The 27028-nt window shown below is 35.2% G+C and overlaps 2 protein-coding genes across 8 annotated transcripts; one reads left to right on the top strand and one right to left on the bottom strand.

Annotated features, from left to right (window-relative positions):
- Positions 1-738: 738 nt before the first annotated feature.
- LOC123774771 (peptidylprolyl isomerase domain and WD repeat-containing protein 1) lies at positions 739-10453 on the bottom strand. Of its 3 annotated transcripts, none has more exons than XM_045769366.2 (12): positions 10328-10453; positions 9226-9550; positions 8026-8128; positions 7199-7395; positions 6494-6687; positions 5379-5597; positions 4284-4402; positions 3837-4029; positions 3222-3456; positions 2440-2628; positions 1923-2074; positions 739-1630 (listed from the first exon to the last, which is right to left on the bottom strand). In XM_045769366.2, exons 2-12 carry the CDS (start codon positions 9356-9358, stop codon positions 1487-1489), a joined length of 1878 nt encoding a protein of 625 aa, XP_045625322.1. In that variant the 5' UTR covers positions 9359-9550; positions 10328-10453; the 3' UTR covers positions 739-1486. The 3 variants fall into 3 exon arrangements, with proteins under 3 accessions (XP_045625322.1, XP_045625321.1, XP_045625320.1); XM_045769365.2 differs by having other exon boundaries at positions 10295-10432; XM_045769364.2 differs by having other exon boundaries at positions 10256-10395.
- On the top strand, positions 10294-27028 carry LOC123774770 (poly(ADP-ribose) glycohydrolase). 5 transcript variants are annotated; one of them, XM_045769356.2, is made up of 15 exons: positions 10294-10532; positions 11260-11759; positions 13197-13379; positions 13595-13816; positions 14527-14682; positions 16360-16509; positions 17710-17813; positions 18293-18372; positions 18960-19116; positions 19275-19405; positions 20126-20316; positions 21034-21138; positions 22099-22228; positions 23274-23405; positions 24216-27028. In XM_045769356.2, the coding sequence occupies exons 1-15, from the start codon at positions 10454-10456 to the stop codon at positions 24947-24949; spliced, it is 3054 nt and encodes a 1017-aa protein (XP_045625312.2). In that variant the 5' UTR covers positions 10294-10453; the 3' UTR covers positions 24950-27028. The 5 variants fall into 5 exon arrangements, with proteins under 5 accessions (XP_045625312.2, XP_045625317.2, XP_045625315.2 ...); XM_045769361.2 differs by lacking the exon at positions 10294-10532 and adding an exon at positions 10740-10864; XM_045769355.2 differs by lacking the exon at positions 10294-10532 and adding an exon at positions 10808-10923.

Raw genomic sequence — 27028 nt, 5'->3', positions numbered from 1 at the left:
CTTGTTCTGCTGATCACCTCCGTTTCTTCCCTGTATGAGCCATAATTGGCTTGCAGTGCTGTGACTCAAAGTCTAGACAAGCCCAGTATGGAATCTGTATAATCTGAGATTGTTGAATGTAATTTCACCTCCCTTATTTTCTCTTGGTGATAGAATATAAGGGGTAAATGAATTAAATGTCATCATTGCATCATGGGATTTAGTTTTGACTAAATTAAACAAAGAAAATATTATTTAAGGGGAGGTCAAATTAGTTAACAATGATGATAATGAAAACCAATTTGGCAAGGCCTGGAAAAATGATGGAAAAGTAAACATTCTCAAGTTCTGGTGCAGATTATGGTACGTCGAGGCAGAAATTATATGTTTTTTATTATCTTTCTGGCATCAATAGCCCTAGCCAGTAAGGTCTTCAGCATCACTAAACCTATAGCATGGAAAAGTTAACTACAGGGTACCTTTGGAGACCCAGTGATGAACTACAATTTTGCAGTAAGTTAAACAAATAAATAAATAAAAGATCTTATGGAAGATGCTTATGATTTTGCTTCTGGACTTCTCGTTCTGCTCCATGAAGTTAGGAAATACTGTAGATAATTTGTTATTGGTCTCAGAGCCTACAAGAACTCTTGAGGACATAAAAAGAACAATAAATAAAAAGCTTTGAGTAAAATTAGAGTCAATGGTGCTCATTGCCAAAGCAAAAACTTTACATAATGGATATATAAACAAGTCAGCGAGAGTAAAAAATGTAATATAATTACAAATAAATTACAATACAACATGTATAAAATGATTGGATTAAAAAAAATATTGGTCACCAACTAATATTTTTAACTTAAAACCTTTTTTCAAGTCAACCCATTTTATCACCATTATAATTACCCAATTTTCATGGAGAGGGGGGGGGGGGGCACTAGCCTGGGGAAAAATGGGTGCAACATGGAAAAAGAAGATTAATGACATGAAATCAATTATACGCATTCATGCAGCATATCTGACACGCTGCATAGAATTACAGAACCAAAACCAGTACACTCCAGCAAGTCATCCACAGCACCATCTCATTGCTTCATAAGACTAAGTGCAGAGTAAACAACTTCATGCTGTTCATCAGCTATTGTATTTTCATTTCACCAGTAATGCCACAATGTCTATTGAAAGGCCTACATGCAATGTATAGTAATTAAAAAAAAAAAATTAAGACAAAATTCTTCATACTTCTGGCTACTTTAAATACTACTTCTATAATCTTAAAAGATTATAGAAAGAAATATTTTGACAACTCATAATAAATGAATAAATGATTTGTCACAAAGAACACAATTTTCTTCTTAATATTTTTTTGCACTAAATTCTCTTAAAAGAACCCATACTTTACTCAAATTTAATCATGGAACCTGAAAATCTAAGAAAGTTCAATTCATTTCTTAACTATTAATTTATACACAAGTGACATTATAGGTACATGCTATACAGGTGTTATTTATTTGACTGATATGGATAATATAGTTATGTCATCATAAGGCTTGTCCGTCTTGGGATTGCACTTCACGTTAGAAATATTTTGAACTACTTCCATGCCTCTGATCACGCGGCCAAATACAGTGTGCTTGGTATCCAACCATGGCTGCAAAAGGAAAAGGTACTGTATTATATTAACAGATGTTTTTCATGTCATATTATAGTTTCTACAATTGTGTGGAATCTTATTAAGCAAGAAATGCTGATAATCATTACAGCTACTATCCCTCTTCTAACTAGCATGCATTACAGAAGGCGGCAAGTAAAACAAATATGTACTAGATATGTTGCATTTTCATCATAGCTGAAATATTACAATTTCTCCAAATCACTATCATAATGGATTATGTAACAGTGAAATGTAAATTTAACAAACTGAATTAGCACAGCCAACTTACTGTAGGAATAACCGTTATGAAGAACTGCGATCCATTGGTATTTGGTCCTGCATTGGCCATGCTAAGAGTATATGGGCGGTCATGACGCAGGGATGGATGAAATTCATCTTCAAATTCTCCTCCCCATATGCTCTCACCACCAACACCCGTTCCTTGTGGAGAAGTTACCATATTATTTGTCTACATTTTTCCATCAAAGATAAGATGGTGGCAGCTCCTAAGATTTTCTACTACATAAAAATGAATTCTTTATCCAGAATACATAGCCTCGTTTACTGTATGCCTAAGTACACTACAAAGGATATTGAATGCATATAAAAGAATTTATAAATGATTTAGCCATTTTGGATTACTTTCCATGACAAACCAAACCAATTCAGAAAACACTAATAACTGTACTCAAGCACTGTATACATTTATGAAACCTATGCACATGATGACACTGTCACCTGCTTTTTACTTAATTTTTCATCCATTATAGCTAGAAACACCCACACACACAATACTGGTTACTTACCTAATGGATCGCCAGTCTGAATCATGAATTGTTTGATGACACGGTGGAACAGATGCCCATTGTAATAACCATTTTTTGCATGTACACAGAAATTTTCTACAGTTTTGGGGCATTCCTTTGGGAAAAGTTTAAGAGTGATATCTCCAAGAGATGTATGGAGCACTGCAGTTTCATATAGTCTCTGACCACCTGATAATTTAAAATACAGCCATGTTAATAAAGAAAATATGGAATTAGTTTTTATATTTATAAAGCAAAGATAAATTTTCATTCCATACAGAATACATATTGAACATTTAGACTGATTATCCATCTTGATCCACTGAAATCATATGGAGCCCCCTAACACTAGCCAATAAATTTTTTCTGAAAATTTACATATTAGAATTTCATTAAGTTTGACATTTCAGAAAAAATGAAATTAAAATTAACATGTCCCAAAAAGTACAAAAGTAAAGAAATTGAAGAAAAGTAAGGAAAAACATGAATTGGAAGTGGTTATTGATAAACAAGAATATACTGTACATAGAATATAATTTTTTTTTTGAAGATTGTATGGGTTGAAGATGGACTGAAATGCCATTACTATCATTTCCTAAGTGTGGGTTGGGTGTCTAATTTTCAGCCAAGCTATTGCAACTTAATCTCTGCAAATACTTTATCGTAATAAATATATAAATTAAGGAAATTAAATGCATGAAATTAAACATTACATTACAGTATTGTTCTTAGCTTTATGATTAGATTTATTTTATAGATGCATTGAATTATTAAGATATTACCTCCTTGTTCAGTTGCAGCAATTATATCTTCCTTTGATGGTTTTTCATTAAAAACGTCACGGTCAGTGTCAACACTTTTAGTGTCTGTAGCATCACGACGTGTGAAGAGATAAAAACGATTTTTACGGAAAGCTGTAGCTACAAGTGTGGGATCAACTTGTGCAGCGTCTAGTGCTGGATTCTCTGAAGCCTCCATCTCCATTGTTAGAGCACCCTTATTTTTCTTCACCTTACCCTGTAAACCAAGCCAAATATTAAGATAACAATTTAGCTTAGATAAGCGTTAACTTTACATGTCAGGTGCAATTCCAAAGGTTTATTTATATCCAACAGACCGTCACTGACTTCATTTGTCACCCATTGCTGAAATTATAATTGCAAACAATATCAAACATTATTATATAGAACAAATATGCAGAATAACCACATTTGAATGGTGAAATATTTGCTTTTGACCATATCAGGTCTTTTTCAATGGCAGATTGACTAACAGAAGAGAGTAGTAGTTTTATAGGTCAGGTCATGGGAAACAAGAAGTCACATGCACAACTGAGAACAAATATTTTTCATCTTGCAGAGTGTATTAATTAACTGACAATTACAAAACAAAAATACCTGGAAGAGAGCCAGATTCAACAGTCGTAAGTTTTCAGGTTTGCCAATTGTTCTAACTAATCGATTATTATAAAGGTTCACAATTTTGACTCCAAGCATTGTGGCATACAGAAGGAAGTAACCACTTTCATCGTACACTAAGTTGCATACTGCAAGAGCTCCACCTTTCTCTACATCGCGTTCCACTGCTAACCTGAAATTAACATAAAAAAAATCAAGCATTACATAATGAAATGGCACTTTTGGGTGGCACTCAATAGCTCTCCAGTGCTCTAGTACCACCTTGACATACAAATGCTTCCAGACCTTTGGACCTACAGAGTCCAAATGAAAACCAAGAAAAGAATCTAGTTTACTTATCGAGGTAAGTAAACCAGACACTAAAGAAGCTGTATTTATCATTAAGAATATAAGATTTAAGTCAGTCCAATTTAAAGGATGACATACCTTCTCCCAAATTCCATGTTTGGTATCTGTTGCTTACGCTGTTGCAGTTCTGTATAGTGTTGGAGGCTTTCATCAAAAACACGAGAGAGTTTTCCAGTGAGGAATTTAAACACACGTACCTAGCAATTCAAAATTCAAATAAATTAAAACAATACCAAATCCACGGAACATGCTAAAAAAAATCTGTTTAATAATTTTTTATCGGATCTTATTCTTTACTAGTAATTTGGTAATTTAATTAGGTAATTTACTAGTAATTAGGTAACTTAGGTAATTTACTCTTGTACTAGTATATATAAATAAATAAAAAATAAATAAATTTAGAGCTAGCTCAAAGTACAGGCAACTTGTGCAACTGCCTGAGGCACCAAGTGCTAGAGAGAACCATGTCATGTGTCTGAAATCTTCCAAATACACAGTAAAATAATGTTAAAAACTATTGAAATACAGATATTAGTAAGCATTCATTAAATATCACACCGAACTGGCCTATAGATTGTTTCCAATTAAATAGCTAGAAATTTTTCTATCCATAATGTACAATGAAATCACATTAATGTGATGCATCAATTAAAAAAATCAGTGGAAGCCACGAGGAGGATTAAAACCTACACACCCAACAACATGTCACATCCATAATGTTCTAGTGCACACATTAATTAATTTGGTAAGTCATTTCCATTTACTGAAATATTATTAATGATTATCCAACTATTAATCCATTAACTGATGCTATTATATTAATGTTGACTGATAGAGTTGAAAGTAAGGTATGTATATTAAAGATCATAACATGTTTGAACTGGTGGAATTCCCTTACAAACGAATGATTAAACTATTTGTCCGAACACTGACAATGAGGTTACCGATCACTTGCTACACACCTACGTATTTTAGCAAGTATTATATCTATTGACTAGACTGTGGGGTTATTTAATAGATTAAACTTCTCTCTTAATATATACTATAAATTTAAAAAAAATATTATTATAAACACACATAATAAGCCTGCCAAAAAAATGGAGCACAGACAGCTGATGACTAACAACTGAACCCTACATAGATATTTACCTTTTCAGTGAAAAAAAAACTTACTTTTTTATCAGCACCAATGGTGGCAAATTGTAGTCCATTTGGCGAGATGGCCATACATCTGGGAAATGTCTTGTGCTTGACAAACTCAAACAGGTCTGTATCTAGTTTGGACGTGAAGTTAACACAAGTTGGTGTCTGGAACTCGTTCTTGGTCCCACACCAATACTCAATCATGCCAACTTCATCAGCAGAGACAACGACATCAAACACTGGATTATACTGAAAGTCAATTTTCTCCTATCAGGAACTGTATGTATTTTAATACAGTATTATAAAGTACTGTGTTATACATACCTAACATTTACCAAGTAATGTTTATTATGCCGATATGTCACAATAATTTTAGTAAAAATTTCAAACTATTTAAAGCAATCAATGAAACAACAAGTGGACAGAAATTTTGTTCTCCAGTCTTTGTATATTCACAAGAAACAAAATTTGGAATAGGCATGAGGATTAAGGAAGTTATAACAAACAGTGAATTTAACTTTGACTTAAGTCATGCACAATAGGCTAGCTACATCGAGAAGGTGATGGAGGCCAAAACTGTCAGTAATTTCAAAGAGTTATATGACAAAGAGTACTGGGGAGACGGGACACCACGAGCATAGCTCTCATCCTGTAACTGCACTTAGGTAATTACAATAAATACAGAACAAAGTTTCATGATGCAGGCCAAATTCAACACACTGCACCTAATTTAGAATCTACTCAACACATCTCAATCACTCATTCTTACTCTGGTGCAACATTAATGTTCAATATATATCCTGAAGAATTTTTATGCTATCATTTCATACATAATGCAGAACAACAAATCTCTCATATTTTAATTATGTACATAATATATTTTCTCCATCTTGCAAAGGACACTCTTTAATAACATTATTTCAAACAACTCTACAACTCATTGGTTATAAATTGTCTAGCCAAAGATTATAAATGCCAAAGTGTCGAGCCTCCAACAGACACTCTTTCTTATAGATACTGATCATGAGGTTCAACATGACTACCTTATCCTATAAAACCAAAACAAACACTAATAATAGCCCAATTTTTAAAACTGTACCATGAATGAAACAACAGTACTAATGACATTAACAGAGAATTCATACCTTGATAATTGTAACTGGTTTGGTATGGATTGAATCCAAAACATGCAGAGGAACATTCGTGCCATGGCCATCAAAGATATATATCAAAGGATTTGCAGAATCCGACACAGCAAGGGAGTGTTGGGGGTCCGACAGCGGGTGGATCCATTCACTCGTATTTGGGATGAAACTCAGCTTGATCATGTTAATCATATCTGCAATAAATAAAAACTAGGGCACATTAGTACAGTATAAGTACAATACAAATAATAATTATTGTGTACTGTACTTGGGGAATATTCAACTACAGTATCACTAGTTATGACTGCAATAATTAATTCAAGCAAAAACTGAAGACTGCAAAAAAAATTAAGATTGAGTGTTGAGGTTTCCCAAACAAATTTATTCACCTCTTATCATAAATAATGATTTCTTTGTGAAAAATTAATTAAGGAAAAATTTCCCCAAACACTTGTCTATTAACAATCTCCAATAATATAACTAATCTACTTGAGTTGTTAACATGCAATACTGTGGTCAAACATTAAATAAGTATACAATTATTTAAGACTAAAAGTTATATAGCACAATCCTAAATATTAAAGTTGGTATAAGGTGAGCAATAGTGTGCTGGAGTGATGGTAGTGTTTTGGAAAACAGGTAATTAAAGGGAGGTTTAATTTGCTTAGAGAAATAGTTCTTGTATATATGAAGCAAAATTCTTACCAAAATTTTCCACATCGAAGACTTTCAGTGACTTGTCATGTGATATAGAAACAAGTCTGGTGCCTGCAGTGTTGGTGGCAAGATGCTGTACATTCCCTAAATGAGCACGAAAATGCTTAACAAATTCCACACCTTCTTCCTGTTTCTTCCAAAATTTTATGTTACCATCACAGCTTCCCGTGATAATGAAGTCAGTTCTGTGAAGGAAAATTATATTACAGTATTTACAGGTATTTATACTGCAAGTTATGACAATTGTTAAAATTAAACGGGTTTAGCAAATGAATCTACCAGTGAAGAACAACAGCATTAGTAAAAATTAAAGCACCTTAATATCGACATTTTCTACGAATTAGCCTTAATAGGTTAGGTGTATTGCTTGGGCTCGTAAGTTTCTAGTTAGGCAAAACAGTTGAACTTTTAATGGAGTAGCAAATCTAGAGAATGGGCTGTATCATATAAATAGGGTGCAGATTTGGAACCAGTAACTCTTAATATTAATCATGTGTGTAGATTCCGGTGTATTTATAAGCGAAGTTATCAGGTTAATCAGGGTTAAATTTACCATTTAAAGAAACATATACCCATGACATCATTGATGTAGCAGCCAAAAATATAATGCTCAAGAGCTAATCGGATTTCTCAAGCCCAGGTCATGCCAAAAATGTTTTTGGCATGAAATCCACAGATTTAAATTAATACTTCTCATAATTATAAATATGACTAAAGCAACAGAAATACTATTAGAAGTTTACAACCATCCAACATTACCTAAATTATTTACAAGCATTCAAGATTATTTACTAAGACTAAGATTATTAACATACTTGGTAACCACAACATGAGTGACAGTGTCCCGATGCATGTAACTCTTCTCATAGTACTCGGCACAAGGTAAGTAGTCGAGATACATCTGCTCATGCTCCAGCACTGCAATCAAAATGATTATTGTCTGATGGAATAATTAAAGGATGATGTTATCCAATTTCCTAACCAAAAAACTAAAATGTGATGAAAAGAAAATTGAAATTACTGTACTCCAAAATGCAATCTTACATAATTTGAACATACAAACTGGCCATATGAACAGCTACACATTCACACACACCTCATGTTTAATACTTATTTTCCAAAAAATGTAAATTTAAGTATTTAGCATACTCTTCAAGTTGCAATTTTTTAATATAGTAATCCAATATCTACATGAATAATGACTATCACATAAGCCACTCTGGAAACGATCTAATTCAAAGAGCAAACTTTGGTTTTCTTTTTTTCTGAATTAATAAATTTGCTTAAGTGTGTTGGAAATAATGACCAAATACATGTAATTACTGTACGTATGAGCCATCACTTATCATAGTACCACATATTTTGTCAGTAGGGGATCATAGGATACATACTGTAGTGTGTGTGTGTGTGTATTATTTAAGAGTACAGGTTGATCAGTATGTGTGTAAATCATGAAAAATAAACACGTAACTAAAAATGTGACAGTGTCAGACTACGGAGAAAAATTGAAACAGGAAATTTCCTTAAGTACTTTCGTATGTTAATACATCTTCAGAAGGAGTCACTCTTGAAGATGTATTAATATACGAAAGTACTTAAGGAAATTTCCTGTTTCAATTTTCCTCCGTAATGTGTATGTATATATATACATATACATACATACACGCATACACAAACTTCCTGTTCTCGACAAATTATTATCATTATATCATCAATTAGGTTAAGCCGACTTCAGTTAGGTTAGGGCGATCTTAATGTTAGCAATTCATCCTGGAACGAAGTAACTTATGTTTCTACTCAGTTACCCAACCAATTGCTGGCAAGGGCCAAAGGTGCTTAAGCAACTATGTGACTGACACAGACATCAACCCCTACAACATAGTAGGGGTTGAGAACATCCTGTTACAGAGTATAGCTGTACGAATCACGAGTCCACTCTCGACAGAACAAATCCAATAAACCTTAAACTTTTGTAACTAATATATATTTCTTGATAACTGAACTAAGACAATAACCTTTGACTTTCTTTGCCTTAGGCTCTGGGGCCGTCGCCTCGTCAGGTCTGGGCCCTATCCACTCCTCCTCACTGTCACTTCCCTCTCCCTCCTCCTCCTCCTCCAGTTTACGTTTAATATCAGTCTTGCTCATCTCGGGGCTACAGCAGGTGGGTGTCACACGTGGTCTTCAACAGGGGAAGGTTCCCCTAGGGGTAGAGGAGCTCAGACGACCTCCTCCAGGGGGTCACAACATGGGTCGGGACGAATCGTACATAACCGAGAACGGGAGACCGTCGTTCGCACTACGAGCCGTAAGCGACCGACTCATCCAGAGACCCACTGCCTAAAATTATTTAAACACCATATTAAAAATCCTACTATGATTTTTTAGTCCTCCTCCTCCTCCTCCTCCTCCTCCTGCTGCTGCTGCTCCTCCTCCTCCTCCTGCTGCTGCTGCTGCTGCTGCTGCTGCTGCTCCTCCTCCTCCTCCTCCTCCTCCTCCTGCTCCTGCTGCTCCTGCTTCTTCTTCTTCTTCTTCTTCTTCTTCTTCTTTATTTGGAAGAAGGTACAATGGGTTGGTGAGATGTGATGATGTGAATTGAAATTTGTGACTAACTCATTCAGATTGTAGCAAAAAGATTGAAGATTAAGATTATATTGAAGATTATAATATAAAGATTGTATTATAATCCAGCCTTAATAATTATAAGTAATAATAATAATATTATCAGCCTTAATAATAATATTTATAATAAAAATATTATAAGCCTTAATAATAATAAATAAGCCTTAATTAATGTATAATAAACAGCCAGGATTATGTCTATCACATCAATAAACTTCATTTAATATCTATATGCCTGTTAAGTAGAAGATTTTAACTGTTAATTTCATTTTGGCTTTAGGCATTGTATGTACTAGCTCTACCTATAAGTCAACCAATCTTTGTAAAAATTTATTGTATGTATGTACCTTACCTAAATAAACATTTTATTTTATTTTATTGTGGTTTTAATATTGAACAATTATATATAAATACGAAACATACAAATCTGGTGTCAGAAATTAATGAAATATGTGTACGAACTGGTCGGGGTAGGGAGGGAACAGTGTTGTGTACCAAGAACTGTCAGCAGGTGACTGCCTCTGGGGTGACTCTCATCACCAGCAAGTATACACACACACAGAAGACACCACGCTGCTGGCGTAGTGGAGGAGGGAGGAGGAAGAGGGGCAGCGACAAGTGATGTCAGACCATCCACCCAAGAAGAAGTTGCGTCAGGTTACACTTGCGGACATGTTGAGGCCAGCGTCGCCCAGGCCTGGTAAGGCTCCCTGAGGAGTCTTCACTATCCATCAACACTTATCCTTTTGCTTAAATCATACTGGCAGAATTCATACATGGGGGGCTGTAGCTATGTCGAAAACTCATTTGTGAATTCTGTCAGTATATCTCTCCATGTCTTTATGGTAAGGTTAGTTATTCACTAACGTCACTGAAATCGACTAAGATTGCTCAGATCGACTTCCTCAGGTGGTGCAACCTCCCAATGTTACTTGTAGCCGAGCCTAAGCCGAGCAATAATGACGTCTTGAAATCCCAGGTGGCATTGTGGTGACACATTCACCCCATGTTTCACAAGCAGTTTGGTCTGGGGTTCGTATCCAGGCCAGGGAGGATTGGTGCAGGGGATATGCCATTATTTTTGTCTCTTGGTTAGAGATCATTAATCTGGTACATGCTGAGTTCATTTGCGGTTTTTATAATCACTGAGAGAATTCATGTTTTTTTATGTGCATTGCTGTGCTACTTTGGTGTAGCAATTAGAAAAATATGTTTGTAACTGTTCAAAGAAATTGCATGCTGCCAGTTGTCATATCCATTTAAATTACACTACTTAACCTAATTAAATATCTGCATTAGTTAATGCAAACTGTTTGATATACAAGATTATTTTACTATATTAACTCATACTAAATGTCAGGTACAGTTTTTAGTTTTGATTATTAGAAGCTAACAGAATTAATATAATATCTTTATTGTGGTTTCAGACAGAAAAGATCAAAGAGAAAGTACCCAATCAATTGTAAATGTTGAATTGGATAGCTCACTTAACATACATTCAAGCATAGAGTGCTTGAAACTTGGCAACTTTGAATCAGACATTAGTACAGCAGACAAAATTGAGCAGATGGAAACAGGCTCTGGACCACAAGAAGGAGAAACTCTTGGAAATGAGAATTTCAAAGATGAGAATCGAATTGAGGGTAATGATCGGTCAATCCGAAATCGTAATGACAAAGAAAGGGAGAGGGTTTGCGAGTCTTGGCACTTTGAAAATAAAGAAGAATCTGATTCAAATCATAAAAATGTACAGAAAAAGTTTACTGGTGAACAGAATGATGACCTGGAAGCAACAAAAAAATTAGGTGACTGCAGAAATTCACTAAGCACAAGTTCAAGAGGAAAGAATTTATCAAGGGGATCCTCGCCCAAAAAACTCAACAAAAAATTAACAGCCAAAAGGTCTCCTAAAAGGTCTCCCATGAAGGTAATATATCAGGCCCCCCCCCCCTTTTTTTTTGTTTTGTTTAGATATTTTTAAATATCTATAATCCATCTATAGATACTTTATGTACATGTTTGGATTTTATCAGTTCACAGTGTAAACTTGAATTTATTAAATTATTATTAAGTTTATCATACGTCAGGTTTCAGTGGAGAGTTATGGCATAATGATGTTATCAGTTAGATATTTTTATAAATTTATTTATTATCTTATTCTTTGAACAAATTAAACAAAGAACAATTGTGATTGAGACGAGAGAAAAAGGCATAACTTGTTCTTTCCAACCTATTACTGCATGTATTCTATTGCAGAATTGGACTTTGTTACAACTAGTTGAATATGCTTAGTTTAAGAAAATAGACATACCAGTAGGGGCACATTAGTGTGAGGGAGAAGACGCAGTTTTCTGAGGTTCATGAATCATTGTGGTGCATGGGGTAACGTCCTAATTAGAGTACTGTACTGTACTGTATTTAGGATATGAATAACCAATTGGTGAAATTTGCATAAGATTTTAGACTATTTTGTTCTGACCAGACAAAACGAGGTGTCTGAGATATTAATGGATAATCTAATAAGCCTAGATAAAAATATTGCTTTGACTTTGTGAAATGAGGTGTTAGAGATAAAGGTAGATTGATGAGCCTTGAGCAAAAATTTATCATACTTTCAGAGATGTTTTGTTAAATTTCATGGATTGGATGGTCGACCTTCCTGTTCTCTACCTGTTGTTGGTTCCGGGAATCAGTGGTCCTTCGGCCCGGTCTCTGACCAGTCCTCCTGGTAGGTGGTTTGGTTAACCAGGCTGTTCCATGCCACTTCTCACAATCTGACATGTGAATTGCAGGCCAGTTGATCAGGTATCCTTTGGAGGTGTTTATCAAGTTTTGTGCATTTTATGTGCAATTAACACCATGATCATATTTCTTGAAAGATTTCTGAGATCTTTCAAACATCAATGTTTTGTTTGTCTTCCATGGTATCCAAAGCCATGTCATAGTTGTTTGGCAATTGCAAGAGGCAGGTGCACCCTGCTCTGAACCCGCGTTGTCTAGGGTTATGTAGACGTTGTGATGCCATGTGTTTTGTGATCGTATTTTTAAGCACTTTTTCAAAAGATTTTTGTGTGTGATGCGAGTGTTATTGGTCTATAATTTTTTGTCTGCTTTACTGCCTCCTTTGTGGAGTGGTCAAGGATTTTTTTTTTAGCTTGGCAAAAGTAAAATATAAATTCAAATAATACATTACAATCAATCAAAGAATTTTTCAAGGAGCTGTTTTGTACTTTGATCATTTTTTCTTGAATTTGCTTACCTGAATATATACTTAAACAACTTGTACTGGAGTGCGTGACATGTCATAATCTCTCCTTATGAAAGATGAATTCAATAATACTCCCTCTTTGAAATGTATCGGCAGGAGAAGGAAAGTAGGCACTCCAGCGGAAGATCTGAGCGGAGGAACATTCTGGCAGATGCAGCTGAGCGAAGGATGCATTTGGTTGTCACTACTCCATCAGAGCCAGTTGAGCAAGAAGCTGCTGTATCTCCAGATATATTTGATGATGATGATGATGATAACAAAATGGTAGAAGAGACAGGGGTGAGTATATAGCAGTTTAGTACTGTATTATGCACCTATTTTTCTGGCAGATACTTTACCATTTTTTGAAAGTAGGAAACTGGGTACTTTAAGGATAATGTATATATGTACGGGTATGTATGATCCATAGTTTTGTTAAGATCTTGATTTAAATTAATATAGTAATTTGCTTCATCATGTTTTTGTTTTGATTGAATAAATATCTTTTTGGACAGATCACATGGCGTGGTTCTCCCTTGGCATGTATCGCTGCCTTGAGTGCTAGTAACCTTAATGTTCCGGCAGTGCACCCAGCACCTGATCACACTGTGATGGTGAGGCTTCCCATCCCTCAAAGGGGTTCTCCTGCTCCACATCCATCCTCTTACACTGATGTCTGGGATCAGTACCATGTCAGAATGCCATGCTCACCAAAGAGTCAGTACCCAGTGGGAAAGGTAAGATCTTGCAGGAGACAAAATATGATAGAATAACCATTATTTCCAATGTAAAACAAAGAATGAATGCAAATATATTGAAGTCAATAAACTACAAAAGAAAATTGTGCCTAACTTTGCTAAATAAAGCTGGTCTGTGATTCGCCTAGTACAGTATTGGATTATATTCTAATACTGTACTTGATTTTTTAGTTACATTGGTAAGCACTTGTATACATATCAAGTTTCAAAGTGTGTGTGAATTTTGGAGTTACACGGGTTGACGATGGATTTGTGGGATAATACATACTAATCCTTAGATCTAAATCATTCTTGGCATTCTGCCTGACTTTCATATATCTTTTATACCAGCATTTTAGAAAATTTGTGGGTTATATTTATGCATCAGGATGAGAGTTGGCAGAGAGAGCATGACTGAAAACTTACCATTCTTTTTTATGACAGGACTAATCAGTCTTGATAATATTGTGCAATAAGAAATTAATGACCTTAGGAGAGGAGGGGTGGCATAAATACAGTACAGAGCTAGTATTTTCCTTGTGTTTGAACTCATAAATATCATGAGTATGGTACTGTTTGAAAAATTAAATAGTCAACTCCTTGAATGAAATAATAAAGCAAGCAATGTTGAAATGTATTGTACAGTATTTATCTTGATGACTCGTGTTTTGAAAGTTAAGAAATCAGCTTTATACTATTTTTGTCAACAGGGTAGCAATTCACTTGTTCCACGATGGTCAATAATATGCCAGTCACTCAGAAGAGGGATTGGAAATGTAGAGGAACTTGAGAGGGCAGTCTTGGAGTACAATAGCAGATATGCAGCAAAATGGAAGTTTAAGGGCCTTCACCTTCTGATAGAGCAGGTAATGTCATAAGTTATTGTATTAAGAAATGCTAAATTTTATTACACAGTTGAGCATCTAAAATAGTTGGAGCCAAGACCACTGAGAATATTTTAATTTATGTCTGAACCTTTGGATGGTCTGCATAAAACCAAAACCAGATTATATTTGACGTATGGTCCACACACAGTTTGGGTTATGTTATTGATTTAGGACCATGAAGGCAAGTGTGCTAGATGTTCCCAGGCATTCCCATGTAGGATAAAATGCAAGGCCTTGCACCGTATAAATGTTGCCAGTCGGCAGAAACTGATGTCCCTTGCAGCAGATAAACACACTGTTATACAGTTGTTTGGTGAGTCCCTTGAATTCCCAGGGAGATGAGCACTATTAATATTAAGTACACTCATTAACTACACCGTAGAAATTCAGTTGACAAACAAGTCTCGGTACACTGCTTGGCACAAGTTTGACTCAAGGAGTCTTAACTGGAGGAATCACAATAATCTTAGAGAAGCAATCTCCTGTGGTTATTGATCTTCACTCATTTTTCCGGGTAAGGAAACCCTTGAACAAAAGTCAATCTATAAATGTGCCAAGGATATTAAATTGAATTGAAAAATAAACAGTGAAAGTATTTTTAAAACATGGAACCACCTGTGTATTTTATCAATTGTTATAAGAATATTCTTCAAAGATTTGGTTATGATTAGCAAACCTTTGGTTGCAGCTGAAGTGGTTTTTGTATGATTCTGTCCATTTGAGTGGGAGTACACTGTATAGTATATTGAATATGTATGCAATTTAACTATAAAAGCTATATATTTTATGTGCAGTTATATTTCATATCATTTGCACTACTGTATTAAAAATATGGGTTTGATTGCAGAGGAAAAGTTGTTTTCTGTATAGGACTTGGATGCATCCTATTTCTCACGTAAGACTGTTAACTAAATACTATATTATTCACTTTGATTTTGCCTGATTTACCTGAGAGTCACTAACTCTAGTGGCCTTGACAAATATAAAAAGCTGGAGGCTTATCGAAGGTTCCCTATTTGCATTGATGAATTTTTCCAGGTAGATTTTAAGGCTTACCACTGTTTTGGCATTTACGGCTTCGGCGGGTAGGCAGTTCCATGGATTTATAACCCTGTGGGTGAAAAACCATCTCCTGCTCTCTGTCCTATATTGAGACTTGTTTATGGGTTTTAAATTATATATCCACATATAAAAGCCAGTTGTCTACTGTCTTCATAAAAAAATAAAATTTAGAACTTGAGGAATCACCCATACACGTACTCGGAGATCTTAGGAAATAAATTCCTTTCCAATCTTTTCTCATTTCAAATCCTGAAGTTTTATGATATTGATTATTAAATAGCAAATGTATTGTAACTGATTGTTATCACACAATGAAATTACAATAAGATGATGTATCCATGAACAAATATTGAAACTGTACAATAGGATTAAACACACCATTGTTGTTGACATTCCTGTATTTAGTGGACAAGCAATTACATTACAATATTTCTTATGACCAGATTATTTATTAAATTCAGCATTGAAGTCTAAAGTTAGATAATCACAGTACTGTATATATTTCTATGATTTAGATATATGTACTATATTGTACCTTTTTTTTTTAATTTAGGTACTGTACTGATTAATTTTTATATAATTTTTCTTTAAAAGGAGTTTGAAGAAGAGGAACGTGAATATTTCTTCAGCACCACACTTCCAGCAATGATACGTCTTGCGCTGAACCTGCCTAAGCTTGTTACACAGCCCCCACCACTCCTTATTAGTCGAGCTACACACACTATCACACTCTCACAAATGCAGGTATGTATGCAAATACATTTTGTACATTTTTAAGATGATCAAAGTGTTAATTATGGATGATTAGCTAAAACTCATTCTCTATTTGTATTTATTGAGATCAAGTAGAAGCACATAATTAGCATCTTTACACAATAAAGATTCTTGGTGCCCTGCAAAGTAACTCAAGGTGAACCTAGAAAGTCAAAGCAGGAATCTAAAATAATGAGAACAGGTTACTGCACCGTATGATGTAATACTGTACCTTTACATTTTATCTATTATGCTAAATATCTTTATACATGTCTCTTCAACAGTTCAACACTCATGGAAGCTTTTGCTCACCACAAAGAAATAATTTTGTATAATCCAGGAGTTCAGTTTGAGTTTTATTGTACAAAATTTCCTTTCCGGAGGAGCCAAACATTTGGCCATCTATACTGGGAGATATTCCTGTAGCTAGCTGCACAGAGATGGCTTCACACACGTCACATCAGCCCTGTGAGTCTTTCATAGCCTACTGGATTTCAGAGCCAGAACCTTGCCCCTTGGATGTTTCTTCAGATACCCTACTCCTTGCACCTCAGTAAGGAGCCAGAGTTTTGGCTCTGGTTTATGGTATGCTGTTAACTCTTGCACTACGCATCACATCCCCAGATTTTTGACTGATGGGGCAAACCACATCCTCAGAGGGTTTTAGGAACCACACACCATTCGAAACTCCCATGGGTACATGGAGCTCGTATATGCTTTCTCAGCTGTCCAGTAAACAGATGTCATCTTGGAGCAAATCACGAGTACGTTGCCTTGGCTACAGGCTAGTAATATATAGAGCAACCATGGGTAGCAAATGCAGCACAAACTCCCAGCCCAGTCATGCAACTCTGTCAATATTGATAACATAATCAGGGCTTCATCGCTTCACTACACCCACACCCAAAGTAATTGACATAGACTTTTTAAGTATATTTCCAGTGATCAGGGCAAACATTTTAACAATAAATGGTAGACGAAGTAATTTTTTCCATGCATACACAGGGAATACCCCTTGAAATGCTTGTGTAGTGCAAAGATTAAGGACTTCTAGGGCTGATGTGACTAATTGGTGTGGAGCTATCTCTCTGCCACCAAGGCCCAATCGGAAAAAGGCAAATCATTTCAGTCAAGGCTGGTGTTTTTCTCCTTTCATAATTAGGTATGTAATTTATACTAAATTTCTTTCAGATTGCATCTCTCCTGGCAAATGCTTTCTTCTGTACTTTCCCGCGGAGAAATGCCAAGGGAAGTGAAACTGAATACTCTCATTATCCTGACATTAATTTTAACAGGTGGGTGCTCCTTATAATCATCCGTGTCATGGGGGACCAGCTTAACATTAGATACAAAAATGTAGAATATTAATCTGCAGTTATTTTTCAAGTCATGTAAATATTATTTTTGTGTCGGTAACCAGTGATATTGCACGAATATTTATACATTTAATAACTATGAAGTGATTTTTTAATTTATAATTGTTGTTTTAAAATCATTAAATTTTTTTCCTCTCAGTATATTGGACAAGCTATTCTTAAATGTGCTGCAGTTTTGTTTGCGGGGAAGTTTATGCATCATGGGTAGTGGATGAGGGAGACAGCAAGTACAGTATTGTACAGTATTAAAATAAAATGTTTAGCACAATTTGGACTGAGGTTAAGGTCAGCAAAAACTAACACTTAATGAGGGATTGTTATTAATGGCTTCATTATGGATGTAATTAATGATTGTACTGGTGAAATGCTTAGTGAGAGCTTCATGTTTACATTTTCAGACTGTTTTTCCACAAAGAAAAGCGAGCTTTGGAGAAGATGAAGTGTATTCTTAATTACTTCCGAAGAGTAACAGAAAAAGGTTAGTACGTTGATTGTATTATATTGTATACATAATATCTCTAGTGGTATAGGATTAATGAGATAAAGTTTAATTATGATATTTGTCACATTTGAGGTCTTCCATTGGGAACATTAACCTTTACGCTGCTAGCAATGTTGATAAGTGCTCTATGAGCACTTGATTAAGGGTGTATTGATGATTATACCCTTATAATTATATATAATAGCCTGAGGGGGGGGCCTCAGTAGCTCCAACCAGAAAATTGCATTTACTGTAATTATATTCAACACTTAATTTTTCCTAGGACATACTCACGGTCTCATAACCAATCTTTTGTTATTAGTGTGATAAGCATAAATATGCATCTGTCAACAATATTCTTCAAAAATTTCAGATACTGATACTTTTATTTTTATTACCTTTTTGCATGTCTAGTATAAAGTTCTTTTGCTGTGTATTTTTCTAACTGAATATACAGTTTATATACTGTATGATTATAAATATCACAGGGTTTTCTGCATGAAACAATGTGAAGATGCGTTGGAGGGGTGAAATTTTGTTTTGTTTATTTGTAAGGTTAATTAATTTTGTAATGAAAATTTTAGAGCCATCTGGGAGTGTGACGTTCACGCGACAGTTTGTGAGCTATCAGGATTTACCTAAGTGGGAGACGGCCTCACAACACTTACCCAGATTTCACATAGACACCATTGGACTTATAGAAGAAGCAAGCGGACTTCTTCAGGCTGATTTTGCCAATAAGTAAGACATTTTTTATAAAGATACCAAAGGGTATCTTATAATGGATGATACCATTATAGGATTGACCAATATTTTATGTTGTGAGCATTTTTTTCCAAATTATTATTAATATTAGTAATATTATTTATTACTAATGTCAATGAGTTATTGTTTTTTAGGTTTCTAGGTGGAGGAGTGTTGGGGCTTGGTTGTGTGCAAGAAGAGATTCGCTTTGTGCTTTCCCCAGAGCTTCTAGTCTCAAGGCTTTTCACAGAAGCGCTAGAAAAAACGGAAGCACTCATTATCACAGGTTTGTATTTCAGAAAATTGTTCTATGTTTAATTATTAGTGAACTAATATGCATGCAATAAATGTGTTTATAGGTCAACCATAAGATTGACAAGAGGTTTTTAGACTGTTTAGACAGTGTTTAAGATAGTATCTGAGCAAATTTGAAGACAGGATTAGGAGAGAATGGATGAGATGATGATAGGCAGCAGTGGGAGCAGAGCAAGAACAAGAAGATGAACAGCAGCAGTAGGAGGAGGAGGAGGAGAGAAAGGACAAGATGATGATGGGCATCATGAGAAAGAGAATAAGGATAAGATGTTGGACAGCAGCAGGAGGAGGAGGAGGAGGAGGGGAAGGACAGAATGATGATGGGTAGCAAAAGGGGTGAGAGGAAGGACAAGATAATGATGATAGACAGCAGAAGGAGCAGGAGGTTGAGATAATGAACAGCATTTTGAGGTAGTGTGTTAGGATCACACAAGAAGTGGTAGGGGAATAATGAAAGATGCATTTAAAATATAGAGTTCATGTTGGGATAAATTTAGTTTACTGTTCGTGCTGATCTGAGATCTTTGAAGAAATATAATTGGTTAATAGAACTATTCTTAATTAATTTCCTTATTACCAATTGATAAAACTTAGGCCCCAAGTGCTGAAGTCTTCAGATTATTCAGCTTCATATATTTTTTTCTTAATTAGTTTTGTGTTATTATAAATTCAAGTTCCGATATCTTGTCAGGAGCTGAGCAGTTCAATCGTGCTACTGGCTATGCTTCAACCTTTTCTTGGGCTGGTTCTTTTGACGACTGCACGCCTGTTGATACTTGGGGGCGGAGGATGTGTCAGGTTGTTGCTATCGATGCTCTTCATTTCACTAAGCAGCCCCAAGTACAATACAGCCCAAGCTTTGTTATCAGGGAACTGAATAAGGTGATGTATTCTTGCAAGTAGTACTTTGAGAGTTGTGTTGTATATCCACTTAATTCATTATGAATGAGACATTATAAACACTACTGTATTACGATTTAAATAGAAGAAATGTGAATAACTAATAATTATTTTATTCTGTGAATCAAATCATTTTGCATTGTGAAAGTAGGTGCTTTACATAATTAAAATTGTGTTCTTAGATTACCAGTATTTAATCTTATTCTTATTCAGAATAGTAAATAAGATGTGTGTTGATTAAAGCAGATAAAAATATTGGACAGTAGAGTGTTTGGCTTTGACCATCCAGTGAAGCATTTTTATGGAAAAATAGTTAATGTATTTTTTATTTATTGGTATTCTGTAGCTGTACAGTACTTGTACTGAAGTACTAATGCTAGTCTGTTAGATTCATTTATCATTTATATTTTTCTGCTTTCATCTTACCCTTTTCTTGTTTTGCATTATCTTAGTATATTCCATGTCTTTATACTTTCTTCCAGTTACAGTACTGAGTGCACACAAGCAGCATATCACTCACGTAGCCACACCAGCATGTCAACGTCTTCAACGAGTGTTTCAGGTGCTGGAGATAATTCTACATAGGCTGCCTTCTTCAATGGGAAGATGGGGTTGCAGGATGCTAGACTATAAATATATTGTGTGTTAGTTATTATGATAGTTACTGTGCTGACTATTTATTTAAAAAAAATATTTCAGGCCTATGCTGGCTTTTGTGTTCTGGACAGGAGTGCTGGAACTCCTATTGGTGTTGCCACAGGAAACTGGGGGTGTGGAGCTTTCAAGGGGGATCCACGGCTCAAGGTAACTATACATGTTCCACTGCTATGTATGTATGTTATTAAACGAAGTGAGTGGAGTTATGCTCACTGATGACACCGACATGGGAGAGAGTGTCTCAGTCTTCTGTGCCTGGGAACTAAATCCTGATTGCTTCTCTCTAATGATGTAACCTTGATAGCCACATTACAATCAAGGGATTATAGAATAAAAATCCATACTTTTGTATTTGTGAAATTTATGTAAAGAATTACATAAATTTACATAAATACTTAGTGTAAGTTTTTATCCTATGCTATTATGTGTGAGAAGATATTAACATTACTTCTATTACTACCATCAAGGAGTACTGTATATTAATTAGGGTTGTGTATTTATTTGGCTTATCATGTAAGGAGGTTATGATGATAGTAAAATGCAGAAGAGTGAATATGGAAAATAAACCAAAAAGTATTGTGTAAGATTTCTGTGAGAAGATATGGTAAAAGGGAACACCGTAAGTAAGGGCAAGGGTAGTCTTCAAGTGTGTCATTAAGAGGGGAACGAGTCTAGAGAAATGTGAAAAAATTATCACAGTAGGTGTTGAATGAGGCTCTCAAGAGTATAACGGGAATAACATTCATCATATCACAATGAATTCTGTAGTCTTTTCAGTGAATTGTCCTTGCTCTACATTTTTAACCCTATAATGCAATGAATTGAAAATAAATAAGTAAATAACAATGAAAACTATATGTATGTGGTATTTACTTCTAAAGTTGTGTTACGATGCTGTATAACACTCAAGCATTTGTCCATTCTTCATGTTGATTTGTGGTTGTTCCATTTTATAATATATACATATTGTTTTCTTACAAAGTTTACTTCGATAATTCCAACTGTGCCATTGTTATTGAATATATGATTCTGTGTTACACTATATTTACAATGCTTTGATATAAATTCATTTACAGTTAATATTTTATATAAATATTTTTTTTGCAGTCGCTGATTCAGCTTGCTGTATGTGGCTATGTTGGACGTGACGTTGCTTATTTCACCTTTGGGGACCAAAAACTCCGCAATGATCTTGCTACCATGTATATCTTTTTGAAAGAAAACAATATTACAGTAGGTAAGTTTACAGTTTTTATTTTCCTTGAAGGTAGTATGTTCATTTTATTGGATAATGATATTTCAAGGTCTTTACATGGGATTCATAGACAAAAGTGTCTGGACATACAGTATTTTAATTTATGTATTTGATATTTATTTAGGGTTGGTTGTTCATTATATAATTAGATAAGGTAAGTGAGGGAGGACATGGCTGAAACATGTGTAAACCTAGTGTATAGGTCTAATAGAAGTAATTGGAGTAAGTCAGACATTATACACTTAATAATCAACTTGATAGTGGTCCAGGATGGACCGAAATGTCGTCGTCGTCTCTTCAATTTCTAGTGTGTGGTTTGGTCAACATTCTTCAGCCACGTTATTGTGACTCATCGCCTGCATTTTGCACTTAGATGATACAGTTCTTTTGGTAGTTTGTTCGGGTTATGTAAGAGTAGCTGCTAGTGGTATTGCCGTGTGTGTGTGTGTGTGAGATGACTCGGAGTGAATGTAGATACAATTTAACTTATGTGGAGAGATGGACATTTTGTGTGGAATAAGTATGTAACTTGAAGTAATAGAAATGGTTGATCAGATGAAATAACTAGGATATATGATTGACAAGAGAATAATTTGTGCAGCTGAAGTTGAGAGTAGGATCAATCCTGTGTGTATACATATTAGAGAATATAAAACCTTTACAGGCACAATGTTATCTACAACTAAAGATAACTCTTATCTTTGTGTTTTTCTGCATATTTATTTCATGTTATCTATGATATTTATACTGAAACTTTAACAGATTTGTTCATTGAAATTGATTGTGAAGGATGATGTAATGCAGGAGAACATAAATGTAAAGTTATATCTTAATTGAAGTTATGCATTTGCCACTGTTATTAGTATAGGATTTCTCATATTTTACTGGGAGTGTTATTTCTCTCTTGCTTGCTTTGCATGTTATAGATTTATATTTTATATTTTTAGCAATAAATTGGGTAAAATATCATTTGGCTATTCTTGGTTACTAATATAATGTTTTGTTTATATTGACCTCGTACACTCAGGTGAACTAGTTCAAGCTCTGGTCCACTACGGGTCTCGCAAATGGTCCGAAGGTTCTGATCTCTTCCAGTACATCTATCATAACCTTGGGGCTTATGAATCAGAAACTGACAATGAAACAGAGGATTTTGCAGGTAAACATCTGCAGGTGTAAAGATTTTTAAAGATAAGTTTGTCTATTGCATAACTGCAGTTGTTAAATAATTTATAGCAAATTTAGAATCCAATTGAAACAATAAGTGATTATTAGTATTACACTATCATTGATAAAAATGTTGATTATATTTGTATGACCTGATGAGAATATGATAAAAGACACAGCCATCAAGGATGAGCCTTTATCACAGACGATGCTTCTCTGGGTGATGTCTTGATCAGTCCTCAAGATGATGTTAATTGAATGCCTCTGTAAAGTGAATAGTGGCCACAAATTAATTTTTGTGGCCTTCTATCCAGTTGTCCATTACATCACTTTATGTACAATGGTACACATAGTTACAAAAAGTACCATGTAAACAGGAGAATGGGTTGCCCTAGGACAAACTACTGACTTTCTCCTGGATGTAACCCATAACAGATTCCTGATTTTTGTGTCCCTATTTTAGCACTAGGTGAACAGCGGGCATCAGGTGAAAGGAATCGTGCCCACCCATTTCTGTCCCGCCCACGGATCGAGACTTGGGAATATAGACTACAGTGTATATATGTACTACAAGTCCTTGGTTGCACTTGTAACCTGACTCTGAGATAAATGAAAGGGTTACTCTTATTTCCAGTGATAGCATTTTCTTCCATTACACTAGCACTGCAAGAAATGAACAGGTTATCTTCCGTAACTACTTGTTCTTGTATGTTGTTTCTCTTCACATGTATTATACATCATCATACTGAAGTGCCTTTTGTACACTTTGTGGATTTTATTTGATTTTTCACGTTATTTACAGAGCCTCTGGTAGACAAAAATAGAAGAAATGATTTACCGACTACTGATAGTTCACATACCAGACCGAAGACAGGGAGGAACATCACAGACTACTTCAAAAAATCTGACAAAACCAGCCTGTCATCTTCTGCCGCATCAACACACAGCGCTACATTTCATCATTCCTCTACTAGCAAACAAACAGTATCACATGTAACTCCATCTGGAGCAGCAAGAAAAGAGTCTCTTTCTGAGGATAAGATTTTGCAAGTCTTATCAGAGTGTGATCGTCTGGTAGGAGATCAAAGGATGAAATGTCATGAAACTTCTGATTCAGGATCAGGTGTAAGAACAACTTCTAAACATGCGGATCAAGACAAATCAGCCACAAGGACACATTCTAAACATGTGGATCAAGACAAATCAGCTGCAAGGACACATTCTAAACATGTGGATCAAGACAAATCATCTGCAAGGACACATTCTAAACATGTGGATCAAGACAAATCATCTGCAAGGACACATTCTAAACATGTGGATCAAGACAAATCAGCGGCAAGGACACATTCTAAACATGTGACTCAAGACAAGGAAGAGGGATGTACAGCCAGCTTAAAAACCAGTAAAAGAGATGATCATGTGCGAGACAAAGCCAAAAACCAGGAAATAAACAATAGTGGTGTGTGCAAAAGTAGCAGTGAGCCAAGTAGACTGCTGTCATATTTGGATGACATAGACAAAGGTTTAGCATTATAGCCATAAATATATACTTTTATTTACCAGTGATGTATATTTTACATGTCTGTATATAAAAATTAAATTATGTGCTTAGGCAAATTTTCTTTACTTGGTTCTATATCTTGAAGGAACAAATGTGTAGCTATGAAATTGCAAGTGGAAATGACATGGCTGCCTTCACTTTACCTTCACATGCTACCTGTTGCTTACATTATCTTTTGTAGTATCAGGATTACAAAAAAAGGCAAATACAGTAATTGATGGTTTATTATATTGCAGCATTAAATAGAATGTAGGAATTCTAATTGGAGTACTGTATTATAACGGTTATAGCTAGAAAGCAGGCTCATATATAATCAGCAGGGATGATGAGTCATAATAATATGGCTGAAGATAATGGCCAAACCACACATCAAAAGATGGAGAAACGACGGTGTTTCAGTCCGTCCTGAACCATTATCATCCACATATAACGTGATGGAGGTGGGGTCCCCTGATTGTTTCAAACGTGGGTTGGACATGTATATGAGTGGGATTGGGTGATTATAAATAGAAACTGCCTTGTATGGGCCAATAGGCCTTCTGCAGTTACCTTCCTTCCTTACGTTCTTTTATAAGACGGTCCAGGACAGACCGAAACGTCGTCATTTCTCCATCTTCTGATGTGTGGGTTTGGTCGTCATAGTCAGCAGGGTAGCTACATGTTGGTCTGGACTTAGACCTCTGAGAAGGGTCACCTATTGGTATGTTTCATTCTATCACAGTAGTGTGTTAGTGATTAGTGATCACTTAACAAGTTGGTACTCGGTTGTCGAGGCACCTGCAAGAAGGATGAACAACTTGAACTATATCACAGTTCACAGGCAATTTACCTTTAGCTGGTAGATCAGTTTTCTGCAATGCTGTTTTGCCACCAAGGCAAAATTTAAATACACTTACACAAAAGTTTGAAGATTCAACCATATTTGGTTGGTTGGTTGTAGAATTCTAGTCACTGTACATAGAACTATTTAAAATAAAGTAATTTTTGCTTTGGTTGAATAGAGCACAAAGTGCTGACAATGATGCAGAGAAATACCAAGATGAAAGTTGACTTTATTGAATATAACATTTTGCTGTTGGGGATTTATCTGTATATTTTATAAAGCAATGTAATTATCAAAAGAAGGCATCAAGCTGGGATGGGTGGAAGTAAGGCATTGGATATACAATCTGTAGATGATGCTTACACAAATTATCAATATGAAGGGCAGCTGAAAACATGTTAATTGTAGATCAGTATCTTGGATCACACTACTAGGTGCACCATACCTTTCCTTCACCCTGCCCTAAATCCTTGTCTTTGTATCCCCTTCCAAGTGCTATATGGTCATGGTGGCTAGGAATTTTCTCTTGATAATTACCTAACCATACTAGGTACACAACAATATGCAAAATTTCAGCTCTATTGATTAGGATAGAGAGAGTTGAATTCACACAATATTAATTTAAGATTGGATGAATGAACAGGCAAACTATCCTCTCTAATAGTGCATGACATTTTGACTTATAAATCCTCTCAAGGTCAAAAACTAATGTACTAAAATTTATTGTGGCTTATAAAATTGACGTGATGTCCCATTTTCTATTTGTGGGTCCTAGGTTAGGTTCAGACAATTTAGTGTGTTTGTTTGGTGACATTGGAAACACTCAAAAGGAAGGGCTGGAAAATGAAAAAAAAAGCAATAGTCCTAACTGGTGGGGCTAAGCATATTTTGGAAGAGTATTTGTTTCATATTGCCTTACTATTGTACAAATTGTAGAGTTATTCCAAATGAGGTAGTGTTGATCATCGCATAAATTTTCAATGGAATGAAATATGGGTATTTTTTTGTGTATTTCAACTTTATATTGTGTGTCAAGATGTGCCCACACAAATGTATATTAAGTACAGGAACTTACCTACAGGAGCAAAAGATGTGTTTTGTTCCAGGTAATGTGTTACTTTATAAGTTGTACAATATTTCAATCCCCTTTCAAGATTAAGCCAATTTATTATATTGAAAAATGTTCTGTTATAACTAGAAGAAAAACAAAATAAAATATTTTCTCATTAAA

Source organism: Procambarus clarkii, chromosome 68 (genome assembly GCF_040958095.1).
Source record: "Procambarus clarkii isolate CNS0578487 chromosome 68, FALCON_Pclarkii_2.0, whole genome shotgun sequence".
In the NCBI taxonomy this organism is placed as follows: domain Eukaryota; kingdom Metazoa; phylum Arthropoda; class Malacostraca; order Decapoda; family Cambaridae; genus Procambarus; species Procambarus clarkii.
This window is presented reverse-complemented; position numbering and strand designations above follow the sequence as displayed.

Bases quoted from the DNA above. Each gene is read 5' to 3' on its own strand.
- LOC123774771 (XM_045769366.2), bottom strand. From the start codon at position 9,358: ATGAGCAAGACTGATATTAAACGTAAACTGGAGGAGGAGGAGGAGGGA. The intron at 2,629-3,221 runs GTAATATCTTAA...TTAAATTATCAG, and splicing joins TGCTGCAACTGAACAAGGAG to GTGGTCAGAGACTATATGAA. The intron at 2,075-2,439 runs GTAAGTAACCAG...CTTCTCCACAAG, and splicing joins TCAGACTGGCGATCCATTAG to GAACGGGTGTTGGTGGTGAG.
- LOC123774770 (XM_045769355.2), top strand. From the start codon at position 10,839: ATGTTTCACAAGCAGTTTGGTCTGGGGTTCGTATCCAGGCCAGGGAGG. The intron at 14,683-16,359 runs GTAATGTCATAA...TTTCTTTAAAAG, and splicing joins TTCACCTTCTGATAGAGCAG to GAGTTTGAAGAAGAGGAACG. The intron at 17,814-18,292 runs GTGGGTGCTCCT...TTACATTTTCAG, and splicing joins CCTGACATTAATTTTAACAG to ACTGTTTTTCCACAAAGAAA.